The 15,673-nt window shown below is 71.1% G+C and overlaps 3 protein-coding genes across 3 annotated transcripts; 1 reads left to right on the forward strand and 2 right to left on the reverse strand.

Annotated features, from left to right (window-relative positions):
* Window positions 1-1,337: 1,337 nt before the first annotated feature.
* COQ10A (coenzyme Q10A) lies at window positions 1,338-4,000 on the forward strand. The gene is made up of 5 exons (XM_084303749.1): window positions 1,338-1,497; window positions 3,050-3,196; window positions 3,284-3,476; window positions 3,566-3,667; window positions 3,748-4,000. The coding sequence occupies exons 1-5, from the start codon at window positions 1,418-1,420 to the stop codon at window positions 3,916-3,918; spliced, it is 693 nt and encodes a 230-aa protein (XP_084159875.1). The 5' UTR covers window positions 1,338-1,417; the 3' UTR covers window positions 3,919-4,000.
* A 1,330-nt stretch (window positions 4,001-5,330) lies between these two features.
* CS (citrate synthase) lies at window positions 5,331-11,014 on the reverse strand. Its single transcript, XM_084303729.1, has 11 exons — window positions 10,845-11,014; window positions 8,206-8,253; window positions 7,992-8,099; window positions 7,841-7,906; window positions 7,630-7,761; window positions 7,367-7,555; window positions 7,081-7,280; window positions 6,679-6,808; window positions 6,489-6,590; window positions 6,215-6,424; window positions 5,331-6,132 (listed from the first exon to the last, which is right to left on the reverse strand). The coding sequence occupies exons 1-11, from the start codon at window positions 10,896-10,898 to the stop codon at window positions 5,962-5,964; spliced, it is 1,410 nt and encodes a 469-aa protein (XP_084159855.1). The 5' UTR covers window positions 10,899-11,014; the 3' UTR covers window positions 5,331-5,961.
* An 814-nt stretch (window positions 11,015-11,828) lies between these two features.
* CNPY2 (canopy FGF signaling regulator 2) lies at window positions 11,829-15,355 on the reverse strand. Its single transcript, XM_084303758.1, has 5 exons — window positions 14,961-15,355; window positions 13,984-14,099; window positions 13,504-13,701; window positions 13,186-13,282; window positions 11,829-12,287 (listed from the first exon to the last, which is right to left on the reverse strand). Exons 1-5 carry the CDS (start codon window positions 15,058-15,060, stop codon window positions 12,244-12,246), a joined length of 555 nt encoding a protein of 184 aa, XP_084159884.1. The 5' UTR covers window positions 15,061-15,355; the 3' UTR covers window positions 11,829-12,243.
* Window positions 15,356-15,673: the final 318 nt, after the last annotated feature.

Genomic DNA, 15,673 nt, shown 5'->3' on the forward strand with positions numbered 1-15,673 from the left:
ATCACTGCCTGCAAGGCCCCTAATTGGTAATTAGGGGCTGATTGTGTCAACAGGTGCTCTGCAAACCCTTTCTGCTGCTGCATTAATCACTGAGCTGTGCCCCATGCTCTGAACTGACAGCAGTCCATTACAAAGGCAGCTCTGCTTCTTCCATCACAAAGTGCTAAAACCCCGCTGAGATCTCATTGCCTGCAGCAGCAGGTGAGCACCCTGAGGTGCAGCCCTTGCTCCCAAAACACGGTGTCTGGAGAGCAGCCACGCACAGGGCCTGCTGTCCCCATCCCTGTCCCTGCAGCGCTGTGGTACCACTCACCTGCTGCCATTTTCACTGCTGCTCTTTGTGCCCTGTGCCTGCAAACACCGGGACAAAGCAAAGCGCATCCCACTGCAGGCTTGGTGACCCGCCTAAGGATCAACCCTAAAGCCAGGATTGTGTCCAACATCCCCCTTTCGCACCACACCTGGTGCAGCACAGCCGGCGGCTCTGTGCCATCGCACGGGGACACAGCTCTGCGGTGCTGGCCAGGCTCCATCCTGCCTGCCCTGGTGCTCTGCTGGGAGTGCCCGGGGCCTCTCCCTGAAGCTGCCAGGAGGAGAACAGCTCCTGGGAGCAGGCAGAGGCAGCACAGCTCCTGCTCCCAGGAGGAGAACAGCTCCTGCTCCCGGGAGCAGCACGGAGCCGTGCCAGTGGCCTGCACCCACCCCAAACACAGCTTTAAGGGACGGGAACGTGGGTGCTGCTCTCCGAGCCGGACCCTGCGGTTCTGCAGGTGTAGGGCGCTGCTGTCGCTGTGCCTGTGCCAGCAGCAGGCAGCGGGGGCACCTCGGGGCGCTGCAAATAACCCCAGGACGGAATCAGGTGGCCGGCCACGGGGACCCGGTCTTGTGACAGCCCCGGCAGCTCGGCGCGGGCCTGGGGAGCCGAGCTCGGAGGAGGAGGAGGAGGCGGCGCGGGGGCTGCTGACGGTGGCCGGGCTATTTTTGTGCGTGCTGACCCCGCTGCGGCCAGGTGCTCCCTGAGCAAGGTGAAATGGCCGCGGGCAGCAGCTGCTGACATTTCCCATCATGAAAAACGAGCCCGGGCAGCGGCGGGGCCGATCGGCGGCCGGGGAGGCGCCCGGTGCCCGCAGCCCCCGACCCCCGCTGCCCCCGGGCCCCGCGGGGAAGCCTCGGGGAGGGGGAGGAAGGGTCCCGGCCAGGACTACATCTCCCGGCACCCCCCGCGCGGGGGGCCAGGACTACAACTCCCGTCGTGCCCCGCGCGGGAGGCGTTGCCGCCGCCCCTCCCCGCCGGGCCGTGACGCGCGCGGGCTCTATGGCGACGCGGTGACGTCACGGGCGGGGGTGAGAGGTCACGGAGGCGGCGGCGGCGCCGGTGCGAGGGCAGCGGAGCCGCGTCCCGGCCCCGGCCCCGGTCATGGCGGCCCGGCGGCTCCGCGGCGCCCTCCAGCTCGGGGCCCGGCACCGGCTGCGGGCCGCGGCGACCCCGCCCGGGAGGTGAGCGCCGGGCACCGGAGCCGCGGGAGCCCCGGCGGTGACCTCGGGGGCGGGCGGGGAACGATCGCGGCGCGGAGGGGCCCGGGGGGGGACGGGGGGAGCAGCGGGAGCCGCGGGGCCGGAGGGCACCGGGGGGGAGCGGGGGCACCGGGGGGGAACCGGGATCGGGAGGGGGACGGGGAGAGGGACCGGGCCCCACCGGCACGGGGCGATCGGCACCGGGGGAGGGCCCCGCTCCGGGCGGGGGAGGGCACCGGGGGCCGTGGGCGCCGCTCGGCCGAGCTCACCGGGAGCCGCCCCCGGTGCTCCCGGGGCCGGGGCGGGGCCAGGAGCCCCCCGCCGGGCCCGACCTTGGGGCAGCGCCGCCCGCGGGGCCGCGTCCCGGCGGCGGGTGCCAGGCCCGGGCCGGTGCCAGCGCCTGGGGCCGCCCCGGTGGCCGCTCCCGGTGCCCTGACCTCAGGACACCCCGCACCGGCCCCGCTGACCTCCACACCCGGCCCGCCGGGACCGGCACTGGCACCGGGCACCCGGAGGAACCGGCGGCTCCTGCGAGCCCGGCCGGGTGCAGCACCGGTGTCCCCGCCGCCGGCCGTGCCCGTGCCCCAACCCCGGTGGGGGAACCGTGCAGGTGAGCCCCGGGCCCGCGCGGCACCGGGCAGAGCAAGCAGCGGGCACGGCCCCGGGCTGGCGGCTATTCTGGGAGCTCGGGGGCTGCCAGGAGCCCCGGGTGACTCTCCTTGGCACAGGAATGTCCCGCGGCTCCTGGGGGCAGCAGCCGGGACCTTTCCTCCCTCGGCCGCCGCTCCTGGGGGAGAGCTGGCGCGCCCCGCTCGCGGCCACGGCTAAAAATACCTGCGCTGCCCCGTGGCTGCTGGAGCGCTTCCAGCTGCGGCCAGCACTGACCCCGCAGCTCCACCGTGCCCAGGGCCTCGGTGCCCGCCTGATGCTCGGAGGGGCTGGGGATGGCTGCTGGGAGCCCAGGGCAGCGCCGCGGGAGGACCCCGCGGCTGTACCAGCAGCGAGACGCCGGGCACAGGACCCTGCTGCTGCGTTAGGGCTTGGCATCGCCCTGGGAAGCCGGGAGCGTGGCCTCCCTTCACACGGGGCACCGGCTGCGGCGCCCCGAGGGATGCAGCGGGGTCAAGGGGGGGACACGGAGAAGCTCTGGGCTGAGCCAGGCTCCTCACCGCCTCCGGTGCCGTGGCGCAGGGCTCGGGAGGGGCAGCGGGGGGTAACGGGCAGTTGTCCCTGCTCCGCTGGTCCGGATTAGGTGTCCCCGAGGTCAGGTTTCCCCTGCCTTCCTTCTCTTACGCAAGAGCGGCTCTGGCAGCAGCCCCGGACTCCACACTTGGACTTCCCCGGCCTCTCCCCACTGCCCCGGGGTGGCAGGGATGGGGTTGGCCCTGAGCCCCCGACTCCCCTCACGCACCTTGGGACTCCAGGAGGGGCAGGGGCAGCTCTGGACGGTGCCCGGCATCCCAGGAGGGGCTGCCCCGCACGGCTCTCGGCTGCCCGGTGCCGCGTCCCCACCTAACTCCCACCTCCTGCCCAGGCACGCGGTGCTGTGCGGCCTCCGGCTCGGCCGGCCGGTGAGCGGCACCGAGGGGGAGCCCCGGCGCCAGCCCAGCCGCTCCTTCCTCAACCTGGCCGGGTCCTTCACCAACAAGCGCAAGGAGTACTCGGAGCGGCGCATCATCGGGTAGGTGGCTGCGGGGCCCCCCCTGACCGTGGGGGCGCACGCCCCGGCCCCCCCCCAGCCCCGCTGCAGCGCCCGCTCCGCCCGCAGGTACTCCATGCAGGAGATGTACGACGTGGTGTCCAACGTGGAGGACTACAAGAACTTCGTGCCCTGGTGCAAGAAGTCGGTGGTGGTCTCCAAGCGGTCCGGCCACGTCAAGGCGCAGCTGGAGGTGGGCTTCCCGCCCGTGCTGGAGCGCTACACCTCCATCGTCACCCTCGTCCGCCCCCACCTCGTCAAGGTGAGCGTGGCCGCGATGTCCCCCCCCCCTCAGCCCGGCCCCCTGCCCACCCCCCAGCCCCCCTGACCGGCTGCTCCCCCCCTCCCCAGGCCGTCTGCACGGACGGGCGCCTCTTCAACCACCTGGAGACCAACTGGCGCTTCAGCCCCGGCATCCCCGGCTACCCCCGCACCAGCACCGTGGATTTCTCGGTAAGACCCCGCTGCGGTGGGGTCCCGGCCCCGCGCCCCCCCCCGCCGGGCGCTCACGCTGCCTGCTCTCTGCTCGCCAGATCTCCTTCGAGTTTCGCTCCCTGCTGCACTCCCAGCTGGCCACCGTCTTCTTCGACGAGGTGGTCAAGCAGATGGTGGCAGCCTTCGAGCGCCGGGCGGCCAAGAACTTCGGTCCCGAGACCCGCATCCCCCGCGAGCTCATGTTCCACGAGGTCCACCAGCAGACGTGAGGGCAGCCCGGCTGCTGCGGACTGCGCCAGGGCCCCGGGGCCGCTCGCCCTGCCCACCCTCTTAAATATTTATTTGAGTGCATCTTTGCTGCCGTTGCCTCGACTTCCCTCCCAGCCTCGGGGGCGAGAGGTGATGCTCCTGCGAGCGCGGGGGCTGCTGTGAGCCCCCGGTCCCATCTCAACACCAGGGGAGCTGCGGCCCAGGGCCAGCCTCCCCCTGGTTGTGTAGCTGATTATGGTTTTAAGTTTTGTTTTGTTTTAGTTCTTGGGAGCTCTTTTTTTTTTTTTTTAAAGAAAAAAAAAGAAAACTCTTTTGTTCCTCATAACTCCTCTGCAAGGCCAGAGGGTCCCAACCCCTCTGCAGGGGTGGAAATGCTCCTGGGGCAGCGCTGCCCGGGCCCTGCGGAGGAGGAAGGTTGGTGCTGGCGGCGGGGGGAGCCCGGCTGGATGCTGCTGGGGAACACCAGGGGCCAGGGCTTGCCAGGGGGGGGCCTGGCTGCCAGGGCCCCCCCTGCCCCGTCCCCTGACTCTTCAGGAACAAAAGGGAAGGAGAAGGGTGCAGAGAGAGGAGGTGGCAGTTGGCACAGAGCTGCTGCCGGCCCCTCGCCTGCAGCCGCCGCAGGGGGGGCCCCCAGCACGGCCCCCCCCGGGTCCGCAGGGAGCGGAGCCGAGCCCCCGGCAGCGCCCGCGCCACCGCCAGACCCGACGTCGCACATTTGCACAAGTCGCACGCACAGCGGGGGGGACGGGGGGGCTTGCTCAGAACTTGTCTCCCCCCCCCCCCTCCTCCCCCAGCCCCTCGCAGCCCCCCAGCACCTGCCCCAGGGACCAGGATGGCCCCGGCCCGAGGCACCCCCTGCCCCCCCCCCGAGCTTCCCCTTACCTTCAGTGTGGAGGATCCAGCTCCAGCAGGCCCGAACACCCGCTGAGGGGGGGCCCACCGGGGGCCCCCTGAGCCCCCCCCCCAACCCCAGGCTCCTCCCCCTCGCCCCCCCCCCAGTTCCATCCCCAGCACCGAGGGGATCGTGGCCTTGCTGCCCGAGGAAGGACTTCTACATGCCAATAAAGAGCATTTTCCAAGGGTGAGCCCGGCCTCCTGGTCTTCATTTAGGGCCTGCAGGGCTGGGAGGGGGGCACTGGGGTGGGGGGGGGACATGCACTGAGCCCCCCAGGCCCTGAACCAGGCTCCTGCCTGGCACCCGCAAGCACCACAAGCCTCCTGCTGCTGGTTTGTAGTGCTCCTGGGGGGCCAAGCACCACCACACCACCCCCAGTAGGGACAAATGGGGGCCAGGAATCCACAAAGTGGGGGGGGGGGAATCAGCCCTGACCCCCCCCCCCAGCCCTACAAGAACAGCCCCAGGGTCAGGGTCCTGCACCCAGCAGGACGGCTGGCGGGCAGCAGCTGGGGCTTTGTTAATAAAAACATTTATTTTGCATTTTTTTGTTGTTTGTACAGAACCGCCCAAAGCCTGCGATGGGCCGGGGCTGGGCCGGCACGGGGAGAGGGGGGGGGCCCAGCTCCGGCTCTGGGGGCATCGGGCGCGGGGATTCACACAAACACGGGGGGGGCACGGGCCGGGGAGGAGTGTATCGAGGCCTTTCCAGGGAGAAAGGGGGGGGCTGAGACATTCGTTCTTCACCAGCTGCCCCGAGGGCTTGAGCCCCACAGTGGGGGTTGCGGACAGGAGTCTGGACTGAACCCCTCTCGGGGGGGCACGGGGAGGGGGTTAAATGGCTGCGGTGGGGCAGCCCCACAGCCCTGCAGTGCCAGCCCCCCAGCAGCGGGGAGCCCAGGGGCTCCGTGTGCGTGGCGCTGGCCCAGGGCAGAGCCAACAAAGGGGCGACAGCCGGGAGGCTGGGGGGGGTCCAAGCCCGGAGGGGGGGCCCTGTGCCAGGGCAGGGAGGGGGCACAGGGCGGGTGGGACCCCCGGGGCTGCTTCTACCACCCCGCAGCCGGAGCGGGGTTCAGTGCCGAGTCCGTCCCGGGCCCGGAGGCGTCCTGGGGGGAGCAGCGAGCGCGGCCCCGTCCCCGTCCCTTCTTTACCCAGATTTGTAGCCCACGAGCTGCATCAGGCCCTTGGTGCTCATGGATTTGGGCCGCTCCAGGGGGAAACCCAGCGCCCGGCTCCAGATGAGCTGCGAGAGGACACCCAGGGCGCGGGAGACCCCAAAGAGCACCGTGTAGTACTTCATCTCCTTCATGCCGTAGTACTGCGGGGGGAGAGCAGCGTTAGGGCCGGGCCCTGGGGGGGTGAGAGGGGAGCTTTTGGGGCAGGCCCGGCCCGAGGCTCACCTGCAGCAGGACCCCGCTGTGAGCGTCCACGTTGGGCCAGGGGTTCTTGGCCTTGCCCTGCTCCAGCAGCACGTTGGGGACGATCTTATAGAGCTGGGCCACCAGCTTGAACATGGGGTCCTTGGGCAGGTGCTTGAGGGCGAACTCCCGCTGGCAGGTGTAGCGGGGATCCGTCTTCCGCAGCACGGCGTGCCCGTAGCCCGGCACCACCTGCAAGGAGGGGGTCAGAGCCCGGCACGGCCCCGGCCCCTCGCCCCGGCCGGGCCGCACTCACCCTGCCCGAGTTGAGCGTGTTCCAGATGAAATCCCGCAGCTTCTCGTCCGACACCTCCTGGCCCAGCTCCTTCTGCAGGTCGGTGAGCCACAGCAGCACCTCCTGCGGGCACGGACAGCGGTCAGGGGGTGAGAACGGTGGGATGGACAGACAGACAGACAGACAGGCAGACGCAGGCAGAGCTGCCTACCTGGTTGGCGAGGCCGTGCAGGGGCCCAGCCAGCCCGTTCATAGCGGCGGCAAAGGCGAGGTACGGGTCTGAGAGCGCGCTGCCGACCAGGTGGCTGGTGTGGGCGCTCACGTTTCCCCCTTCATGGTCGCTGCAGGGGCGAGGGGCTGCATTAGGTCTCCCACGCCCCCACCGAGGGACCCCACAGCCAGAGGAAAGCCCCCACAGCATTCTTCAGGTGGAGGCGCCAACAACCCCTCCCCACCACACTCCCAGCCCAGCACGGCCCTGCCCCAGGGCTCTGCACCACGCACCCGGTGCCACCCTGGAGCAGCCCGGGCACATCCCAGGACCTTGCCCCATCCCTTGCCCCAGGGCAGGGCCAAGTCCCCGCCTGCTCCCTCCCCTGCCACTCCCCGGTACCTGTGGATGGTGAGGTAGAGCCGCATCAGCTCGATGAACTGGGGGTCGGTGTAGCCCAGCATGTTGGTGAAGTTGTGGGACCAGTCCAGGTTGGGGTCGATGGCCCCGATGCTGCTGCCCTCGCGGTACAGGTTGCGGTAAATCTTCGCGGCGACGCAAGGCAGCTTGGCGATCAGGTCCATGGCGTCCTCGTAGACAAACTGGGACAGACGGCGGTGAGATGGAGCTGGGGGACCGTGAGCCCCCGCCCCCAGCACCGCACCGAGGCACCCGGCCCCCCCCGTACCTCCCAGTACTTGACCCGGTTGATGCCCTCAGCGTAGGCGCGGGCGAACTTGCTCTCGCTATTGAGGGCAGTGATGGCGGCGCTGAGCTGGGACATGGGGTGCAGGTTGGTGGGGAAGTTGTCCAGCATCGTCACCACGTGGGAGGGCAGCGCGGCACGCTTGGCCCACTCGCGGGACACCCAGTTCACCTGCGGGGAAACGGGGCTGAGCCTGCGGGCTGGGGGGCTGCCAGCCCACCCCCCCCGGGACTCCAGCACGTTACCTGCTCCTGGGTGGGCACCTCTCCCGTCACCAGCAGCCAGAAGAGCCCCTCGGGCAGTGGCTCCTCGCCCCCCGCTGCTTTGGGCAGCAGCTTCTGGCACTCGGGGATGCTGTACCCGCGGAAGCGGATGCCCTGAAAGAGCCCAGAGCAAGCGTCGGCCGCTGCAGCGACACCCACGGGAAGTGGACACCTGAGCAGGGCAGAATCCTACCTCATCGGGATCCAGCACGGAGGTCTCGTATATCAGCCCCTTCATGCCCCTCATCCCGCCGTACACCTGGGGAAGGGCGGAGGGAGGACGTTACCCACGGTGGCGCAGCCCGGCAGCCCCGCTGCGGCAGGACGCGGCCGCCCCGGCTCACCATGTCCACCGTGATCTGCCCGATGGCCGTGCTGCCGTGCTGCTGCCTGAAGTTCTTGATTTTCGCTTGCTCCTTGGGGATCATGTTTGCAAGGACGTCTTTCAGGTTCTGGGAAAGGGGAGGGAACCGTGAGGCCCGGTGCCTGTAGGGGGGCCGACCACACGCCCCTCAACCAGCTCCAGGAAGGGCTGACAGCCGCGGGGGCCGCTCTTACCGTGGCAGCGCTGGCGTGACGGGCGGCGAAGAGGACGCACGGCGCATTCTGCGGGAGAGCAGACACAGGGGCTGAGTTACCCCGGGTCCCGAGCGCCCGGTCTGCCCCATTCCGGGCAGGGTTTCAGCCAGGCGAGCACAGCCCCAGTCCCGGAGCACAGCCCCGGCCCCGGCTCTCGGCAGCAGAGCGCAGCTCCTGCGGCAGGAGGAGCCCCGTGACTCCGGGAGATGGAGATCTCCCGTCTCGCAAGGACGCTGCGCCCTGCAGCCGGCGCCTTCCCCGCCCACCCGCGCCGAGATCAGACCCAGCAGGTTCAGCCAGGCACCGGGGGGAGGCCGGCGCGGGGCCTCGCTCATGCACGTCACGTACGGCCCCGCTGCAGAGCGGGCTCCGCGCCCCTCCGCCGGCCGCCTCTCGCTTCCTACTCCCGGCACAGAGGAAGCGGCGGCACGTGGGAGCCGGTGCTGCCGGCAGAGCCCAGCCAGGCCGACATTACCGCAGATTTCCTGTGCGGGGGCTCAGCATGGTGTGTCCCGGTGTGTCCCCCCCCCCTTTCTCCACCCCCCCCCCCCCCGCCAGCTCGGCAGGCATCCAGGGAAAGCCAAGCTTTGTTCCTTGCCCGCGCGCTCCCAACCGCGGGGACTCCGGCCGGGCAGGACGCCCTGACGCAGCCCGGCAGCGCCTCGTCCCCGGGCCGCCCTCGCCGCACCCTGCCCGCGGCGGGGACACCGGGGACACCGCACCCGACCCACGGCTGCCCCCGGGTCCCCCGGGCACCCTGCCTGCAGCAGCCCTCCAAGCAGGGGTGCCCCTGCCCTGGGGAGTCCCCAAAGACCCCCCCCAGGTCTCCCAATGGGACGGGGTGTTCAGACCCGATGTGGTGCCCAGGGCAGCCCCCAGGCTCCGGGGTCGGGACCCCCGTGCAGAGGGGGGCCGGGTGCGGGGGCTGAGGGGGGGCTCTGTGCCCTGCATAACCTCAGGGCCCAGCCCGAGCAGTGCGGGGCCGGGCAGGTTTGCAGCTCTGGGCCTGGGCCAGGCCCCCCCCGGCACAGGGCCAGCCCCCCCCCCCCGGTGCGGGGCCGCTGCAGCAGAGGCAGATCATGACTCGCTTTTTCCACTGGCTCCCGGCGGGACCCGGTGGGGCTCGGTGCCGCATCAAACCCCACGTCCCACAGCTCCAAGCCCCTCAGAAGCCCCCCAGCCCAGCGCAGGGGGGGGGCCCAGCCCCCCCAAGCATGGCTCGAGCCGCCCCGCACGGCTGCGCGAGGCAGCTGCAGGAACAGGCGGTAGCCGAGAAGGGAAAATGCCGCCGGGAACAATAGAGGCAGAACCAAGCCCAAGGTCAGGGCGGCTGCTACGGGGCTCTCACTCGGCCCCCCTGCGGGGAACGCACCCGGCCCTCAGCCCCCCCCAGCCTGGGGGACCCACGGGACAGCCCCGGGCACCTCTGTGGGACACGAAGCCCCCCCGCAGGCTTTTAGGGCTGAACCTGCAGGGCCGTGTCCTGCAGCAGCAGGGGGTAGGGCCCCCCAAAACTCTCCTTGCCCCCCCCCCCAGACCCTCTCTCCGTGCCCCCCATCGGGGTGTCAGCACCAGCACCGTCACCAGGCGGGTGTCACAGCGTGAGGGCCGCGGTGCCCCTCACCTCTGTGCCTCCGGGGGGGGTCCCGCTGCACCCCTGAGCCCCCCCCGGCACTGGGCTGGGGGCACCCGTGCGGCCGCGGCCCCGGCCCCGCCCGGGCCGAGCTGTCACAAGCTCAAGGTCACACGTGCGGGCGGCCGGGCTGGCGGCCACAGGCCCGCGGCTCCCGGTATCGCCCCCCCAGCCTGGGGAGGGGGCGGCCCCGGGGACCCCAACACCAGCCCCGGGGAAGGGGGGGGAACCGGGGGGGTCCTCCGGTAGCACCGGGGAGCTGAGGGGTGTCCGGGGGGGGCTGCGCTGGGATCCACCGGGGTTTGGGGGGGCTGGAGAACAGCGGGGGGGGGGGGAGTGGGGGAGGAGGAGGGGGGGGGCGGGGAGGAAGGCCGCGATGCCTCGGCTCAGGCCGTGAGGAGGATCCGGGCCGGGATTAGCGTGCAAAGCCAACGGCTTCACCCCGGCCCCGGGGAGGCCTCCCCCGTTGGGCAACGCTAATTAGGGAGCGCTAATTAGGGAGCGCCGAGGAAAGGCCGGGGCGCTGAGCAACCCCCCCCTACCCCATCCCCCTCCCCCCACCACCACCCCGGGCGGGGCCGGGGCCAAGTCGGGCACCACAACACGGCGGCGGCGGGCCCAAAATAACGCCCGGTCGATAACGGCGCCCGTTACGAAACGGCGGGGCCGCGGCCAAGGCCAAGGCCGGGGGGGGGCACCGGGGGGAGCACCGGGCAGAGCCCCCCGCCCCCTGCTATCAGCGGAGCCCCCCCGGGAGCACGGAGCCGCCCCCTCCCCGTGCCCCCCCCCCACCACTCCCGGTGCCGCTCAGCGCCACGTGCCGCCGCCCCCGCGGCCCCTTTAAGGCGCCCCCCCCCCCAGCATCGCCCCTTTAAGAACGGCCCCCCCCCCCCCCCCGGTCTTATCCCCCCCCCCCCTCCCTTCCACCCCGCGGCGGCGGCGTCGCCCCTTTAAGGCGCGGCGGGGCCGGGGCGGGCGCCCTCACCTTGGGCCCGCGGAGGCGCGCGGCCGCCCGGCTGCCGGCGGCGAGGAGCGTCATGGCGGGACCGGGAGCGGGGCCGGGAGCGGGGCCGGAGCCGGGAGCGGGGCCGGGAGCGAGCGCTGAAGGCGGCGGCGGCGGCGGCCGGGGGGTCCTCAGAACCGCGGGCGGGGCGGGGCGCGGCGCGGCGCAGGTTATTAGCATAGCCCCGCCCCCGCCCGCCCCCTCGCGGGGCCGAGCCGCTCGCCATTGGTGGGGACGTGCCGCGCGGGGCGGGGCCACGCAAATGAGGCGGCGGGGGGCCGGGCTATAGGTGGCTGCGGCGTTCGCCTGATCTGGGCGGGGGGAGGGTGGCGAGGCGGTGGGCCCCGCCCCGTGACGTCACCGAGCGCCGCGTGACGTCACCGAGCGCCGCGTGACGTCACGCACCCCGCCACAGCCGTTCGGGTCGCCCGGCAGTGCTCGGCCGCGGCGCGAGGCTGCCCTCTGACGTCAGCAGGCAGCCGGCCGTGACGTCACCGGGGCCGTGACGTCATCACAGCGGGAGGCGCCCAGCAAGCAACGGGAGCCAGGCTCCGCGATGACGTCACAGATCGGGCGGGGGGGAGGGGGCGGGGCTGGGCCCGGCCGGGGGTGACCCCAGGGCATTGCCCCGGGCGGTGGCACCACGGGACACGGCCCTGGGCCGAGGTGACGCCGCGCGGCCGCGCCACCTGGGCTGAGCCCCTGGGCAGCACCCAAGGGTGCCGGGGCCCTGCGGCCACTCCGGGCCGGGTGACACAGGGCCAGGGGCTGCTGGGCACCAAGGCCAAGCAGCCAGGAGCCATGAGGAAGAGGAGCCCGAGTCACGGGAGGCACCGCAGGGACACGGCGGCCACCCCAGTGCCACCCTCGGTGAACAGGGGCACCCTGGGGACACCCCGGGGACACCCCGTGCCCACCCTGGGGCCATGCGCCCACCCCCCGAAGGCACAGAGGGAGCAACACCTGCCCGTGGTGGGCCCCGTGGCTCGGCCGCTGCACGGCCCCGTTTATTGCCCTGCGACTGGGAGGGGGGCTCCCAGGATCCGGCCCTGGATGCCTGAGACCCCCAGGAGCCCCCGTGGCACCCCGCGGACCCCGGCAGCAGCGGAGGAGCCTCTGCCTGTGGCCTGCCCGGAGCCACGCTTCAGCCGCCAAAATGTTCCCAGACGAAGGAGGACGTGTCCCATCCCACCGTGCCGCAGCAGACGGGCAGCGAATAAATAGGATGAGAGAGCACCAGACCGGGAGAGGCGACGGCTGCACCCGGGGCAGGGCCGCCCGGCTCCCGGGGCAGCGGGGATGAGGTGAACCGAGAGGTCGGGGGCGTCTGGAGGGAGCCCGGCACCGGCAGAGGGGTCGGCACAGCCCGGGGCCGTCCACGTCACAGCTCGTCGTGCGGGATGTGCAGCGCGTGGTCGCACAGGTCTGCGGGGACAAAGGTGAGCGTGCTCAGGACACGGCACAGCCCCGTGCGCAGCCCCTGCCGGCGCCGGTTGCTGCCGTTAGCCCGGGCGAGCCATGCGCCGAGCGCCTGGGCCGTGACCCGCGCCGGGGACACCTGCACTTCCCCCTCGGTTCTGTGGTTAATGAGAAATGGAGGCGCTGCGCCGGCGCTTCCCCTGCGACCTGGGCGCCCCAGGAGCAGCCGGCAGCGCTGCGTGGCCCCGCGGGACCGGGTGCTGCCACCGACACGTGTTTGGGGCACAGCAGGGCCCCACCCTGGTGCCACGGGGCAGGTACCACGCCACGTTCATTAATAAAGGAAGCACAAAGGTCGCAGCGTGCCCTGACCCCGCTGTTTGCAGGCCAGAAATAGCACTGCGGGAAGGGAGACGCTGTGGGACGGGCGCCCGGCCATTGGCTGCGGGGGGAGCCCAGAGCTGGGGCAGCCAATGGAGCTGGTGGTGAAGCTGCCCTGGTTCTGCCCCAGGCAGCGCGCCAGCCCAGGCACAGCTCCCAAAAAAAGCTGCAGGCAGCTCCCTGAGGCGTGGGGCCGGCAGCACGGGGACCGACAGGCACACTGCTCCGCAGGGCTGGGGGACGGCAGGATTTCAGGGAGAATCTGCGTGCCCAGAGCTCACGGGGCAGCTGCGGCTGCTCGGGGCATCAGAGCCATGGGGGAAACCCTCGGGCTCCAGAGCTTTGCCCCAGGAGCAGCCTGCAGAAGCCTGGCTGGAGCAGAAGGCTCCAAGCATGGAACTTGGAGAGGGACAGTCCTGAAACCTGCCCAGGGAGAGGGGAGCTTGGAGAGGGCTCTGAGCACCCCGAAGCACGCTCTGACAGCTGGAGAGCCCCAGCCCCAGGACGGCCCAGCCCAGCTCACCCGTCCGCTTGCTGCAGAGCCGGTCCTTGACATTGTCAGCCTCGTGGGACAGGAACTCGATCAACTCGTCCTCGTACTCCTCGGCAATGCTCTCACACTGCAATGGTAACCGTGGGGGTCAGACGACACCGACAGCGCCCACCTGGGGGCAGCCTCCTCTCCCCCAGCCCCAGGAGGAGCCAAAGGAAGCAGCCGGGAGCAGCTGGTGGGACCAGCTCCATCCCTAGAAGGGCTGCAGCTGCCACGTGGGGGGACCCATGGCCTAAGACATCCACCGAGCTGCGACAGCCACCCCGAGGACCCAATTCCCACACGCACCGCAAACTTCAGACTCGAAGCCACATCTCCATCAATTTTGACCCCCGAGAGGTCCATCTTGGTCCCATCGTGGGAGATGACGCGGATGTAACTTTTCCGGTGTGTGGACGGATCCACCTTCTCTCCATATTCCTTCATCTTCTCGCACACCCGCTCCAGCAGCTCGGTCAGGTGCGCCTCCGAGCGGGCATAGGGCACCTGCGGGACGAGCATGAGAGCAGCGGGGTCAGGCCTTTGAGCACGACAGCCGAGCCAGAGTGCTGGGCCAGCGCCTCCCCTGGGAGCCAGGGAGCTCCAGGAAAGGCTCAGATGTCCTGCGAGAAACACGGCTCAAAGCCACGCAGAGCCCTCAGCGTGGGCCCAATCCTTCCCTCATCTCCCCTGCCGTGCGGCTGCTGCCCCAGCCAGCTCCGCTCCCGCCATGGCCCCAACCCAGAGCCCCCCAGCAGCGAGGCAACTGCCCACGGGGACGCTTCCCACCTCCACAACCGACTGGCTGCCATCGGGGTTGATCCGGAACGAGCCCATCTGGATGGTTTTCCTGGGGTCCACCTGAGCAATCTCCCACTCCAGCTCATCCACCAGCGCCCGGCACGCTGCAGGAACGCGGACATCAACAGCCCAGAACCAACAGCATCGGCTGAGCCCCAGCCCCATCAAACTGGTGGCAGGGAGGGACCAGTGCAGCCCACGCAGGACAGCAGCCGTGCGGGGAGCGGGACCCAGTGGCCCTCTGGGGACACCCGGCTGCCCCCAGCTGGGGTGAGGGAGGGGAAGCAGCAGCCGTGCTGGGCGCCGAGCAGGTCCCAGATGCTGCTGAGCTGTCCCCCTCCCTCCTGTCCCGTCTCTCCCATCCCATCCCGTTCCCTCCCATCCCGTCCTGTTTCCTTCTGTTCCGTTTACTCCCATCCCATTCCATTCTCCCCTGTTTCTCTTGTACCATCTCTCCCATCCCGTCCTGTTCCCTCCTGTCCTGTCTCTCCCATCCCATCTCCTCCTTTTCTTTATCTCCCATCCCGTTCCCTCCCATCCCGTCCCGTTTCCTCCTGTTCCGTTTACTCCCATCCCGTTCCACTCTCCCCCGTTCCATTCTCTCCCGTTCCTCCTCTCCCATCCCCTCTCCTCCTGTCCCGTGCCTCCCATCCCGTCCTGTTCCCTCCTGTTCCACTCTCTCCCGTTCCTCCGGTCCCATCCCTCTTGTCCCGTTCTCTCCTGTCCCATCTCTCCCGTCCCGTCCTGTTTCCTCCTTTCCTATCTCTCCCATCCCATCTCCTCCTTTCCCATATCGCCCATCCCGTCCCGTTTCCTCCTGTTCCGTTTACTCCCATCCCGTTCCATTCTCTCCCGTTCCTCCTCTCCCCTCCCGTCCCGTTTTCTCCCTCCCGTCCCATTCCGTTCCCGTCCCTTCTCTCCCGTCCCACCCGCCCCGGTCCCGGTCCCGTCCCTTCCCGTCCCACCTCCGCAGTGCAGGTCCTGTCCCCGCCGGGCACACACCGCCGGCAGCAGCGCAGCCAAGGCCGCGGCGAGGCAGAGCGCGGCTGGGCCCCGGCCGCTCATCCTCGCTGCCCCCGGTCCCCCCCCCCGCCGCCCCGCACCGCCGGGGCCCGGCCGAGCCCGTTCGGCGCTGCCCCCCCGGGGCTGCCCGCGGCGGTGCCTGTCCCGGCGCCCCCCTTCGGCCCGGCCTCTGCGGGGGGAGGACGCTCAGGGAGGGGAGCGGCGGGGCCGGGCGGGGCGGCGGGGCCGGTTGGGGGCGCGGGGCCCGGTTGGGGGGGCCGCGGCGGGGCCGCTCGGCGCGCAGGCAGCGCCCGGGGCAGCCCTCGGAGAGCTCCGAGGGCCCCGGCGGGGACAGGTCCCGGCCCGCGTGGCGATCGGCCCCGGGGGCGGGGCTTGTGGGGGACACGCCCCCTTCTCGGAGAGGGAACGCCCCCTTCTGATGCAGACCCCGCCCCTCCCAGCTGCCCGCCCATCCATTTGCTGGCCTCGCCCATCGCGCTGCTGGCCACGCCCCTCCCCTTTCAGCCACACCCCCGCTCCATGACCACGCCCCCTCCATTGGCCGGTCCCGCTGTCTTCCCACTGTTGGCCACGCCCCTCAGCCGTTAGCCACACCCCTCCTCTAAAGAGCCACGCCCTCTCCCTACGAACCACGCCCCTCCCTTGGCCCGCCCCG

Source organism: Netta rufina (assembly GCF_964035555.1).
Source record: "Netta rufina genome assembly, chromosome: 30".
Classification (NCBI taxonomy): Eukaryota; Metazoa; Chordata; class Aves; order Anseriformes; family Anatidae; genus Netta; species Netta rufina.

What these genes read in the sequence shown, in the direction of transcription:
- COQ10A (XM_084303749.1), top strand. Translation starts at nt 1,418, where the DNA reads ATGGCGGCCCGGCGGCTCCGCGGCGCCCTCCAGCTCGGGGCCCGGCAC. An exon ending in TCGGAGCGGCGCATCATCGG is followed by an intron (nt 3,197 to 3,283) that starts GTAGGTGGCTGC and finishes CTCCGCCCGCAG; the next exon opens with GTACTCCATGCAGGAGATGT. An exon ending in CCAGCACCGTGGATTTCTCG is followed by an intron (nt 3,668 to 3,747) that starts GTAAGACCCCGC and finishes TCTGCTCGCCAG; the next exon opens with ATCTCCTTCGAGTTTCGCTC.
- CS (XM_084303729.1), bottom strand. Translation starts at nt 10,898, where the DNA reads ATGACGCTCCTCGCCGCCGGCAGCCGGGCGGCCGCGCGCCTCCGCGGG. An exon ending in CCGTGCTGGATCCCGATGAG is followed by an intron (nt 7,762 to 7,840) that starts GTAGGATTCTGC and finishes GGGCTCTTTCAG; the next exon opens with GGCATCCGCTTCCGCGGGTA. An exon ending in CTCTACCTCACCATCCACAG is followed by an intron (nt 6,809 to 7,080) that starts GTACCGGGGAGT and finishes TCGCCCCTGCAG; the next exon opens with CGACCATGAAGGGGGAAACG.
- CNPY2 (XM_084303758.1), bottom strand. Translation starts at nt 15,060, where the DNA reads ATGAGCGGCCGGGGCCCAGCCGCGCTCTGCCTCGCCGCGGCCTTGGCT. An exon ending in CTTCGAGTCTGAAGTTTGCG is followed by an intron (nt 13,283 to 13,503) that starts GTGCGTGTGGGA and finishes TTACCATTGCAG; the next exon opens with TGTGAGAGCATTGCCGAGGA. An exon ending in GCTCTGCAGCAAGCGGACGG is followed by an intron (nt 12,288 to 13,185) that starts GTGAGCTGGGCT and finishes TTGTCCCCGCAG; the next exon opens with ACCTGTGCGACCACGCGCTG.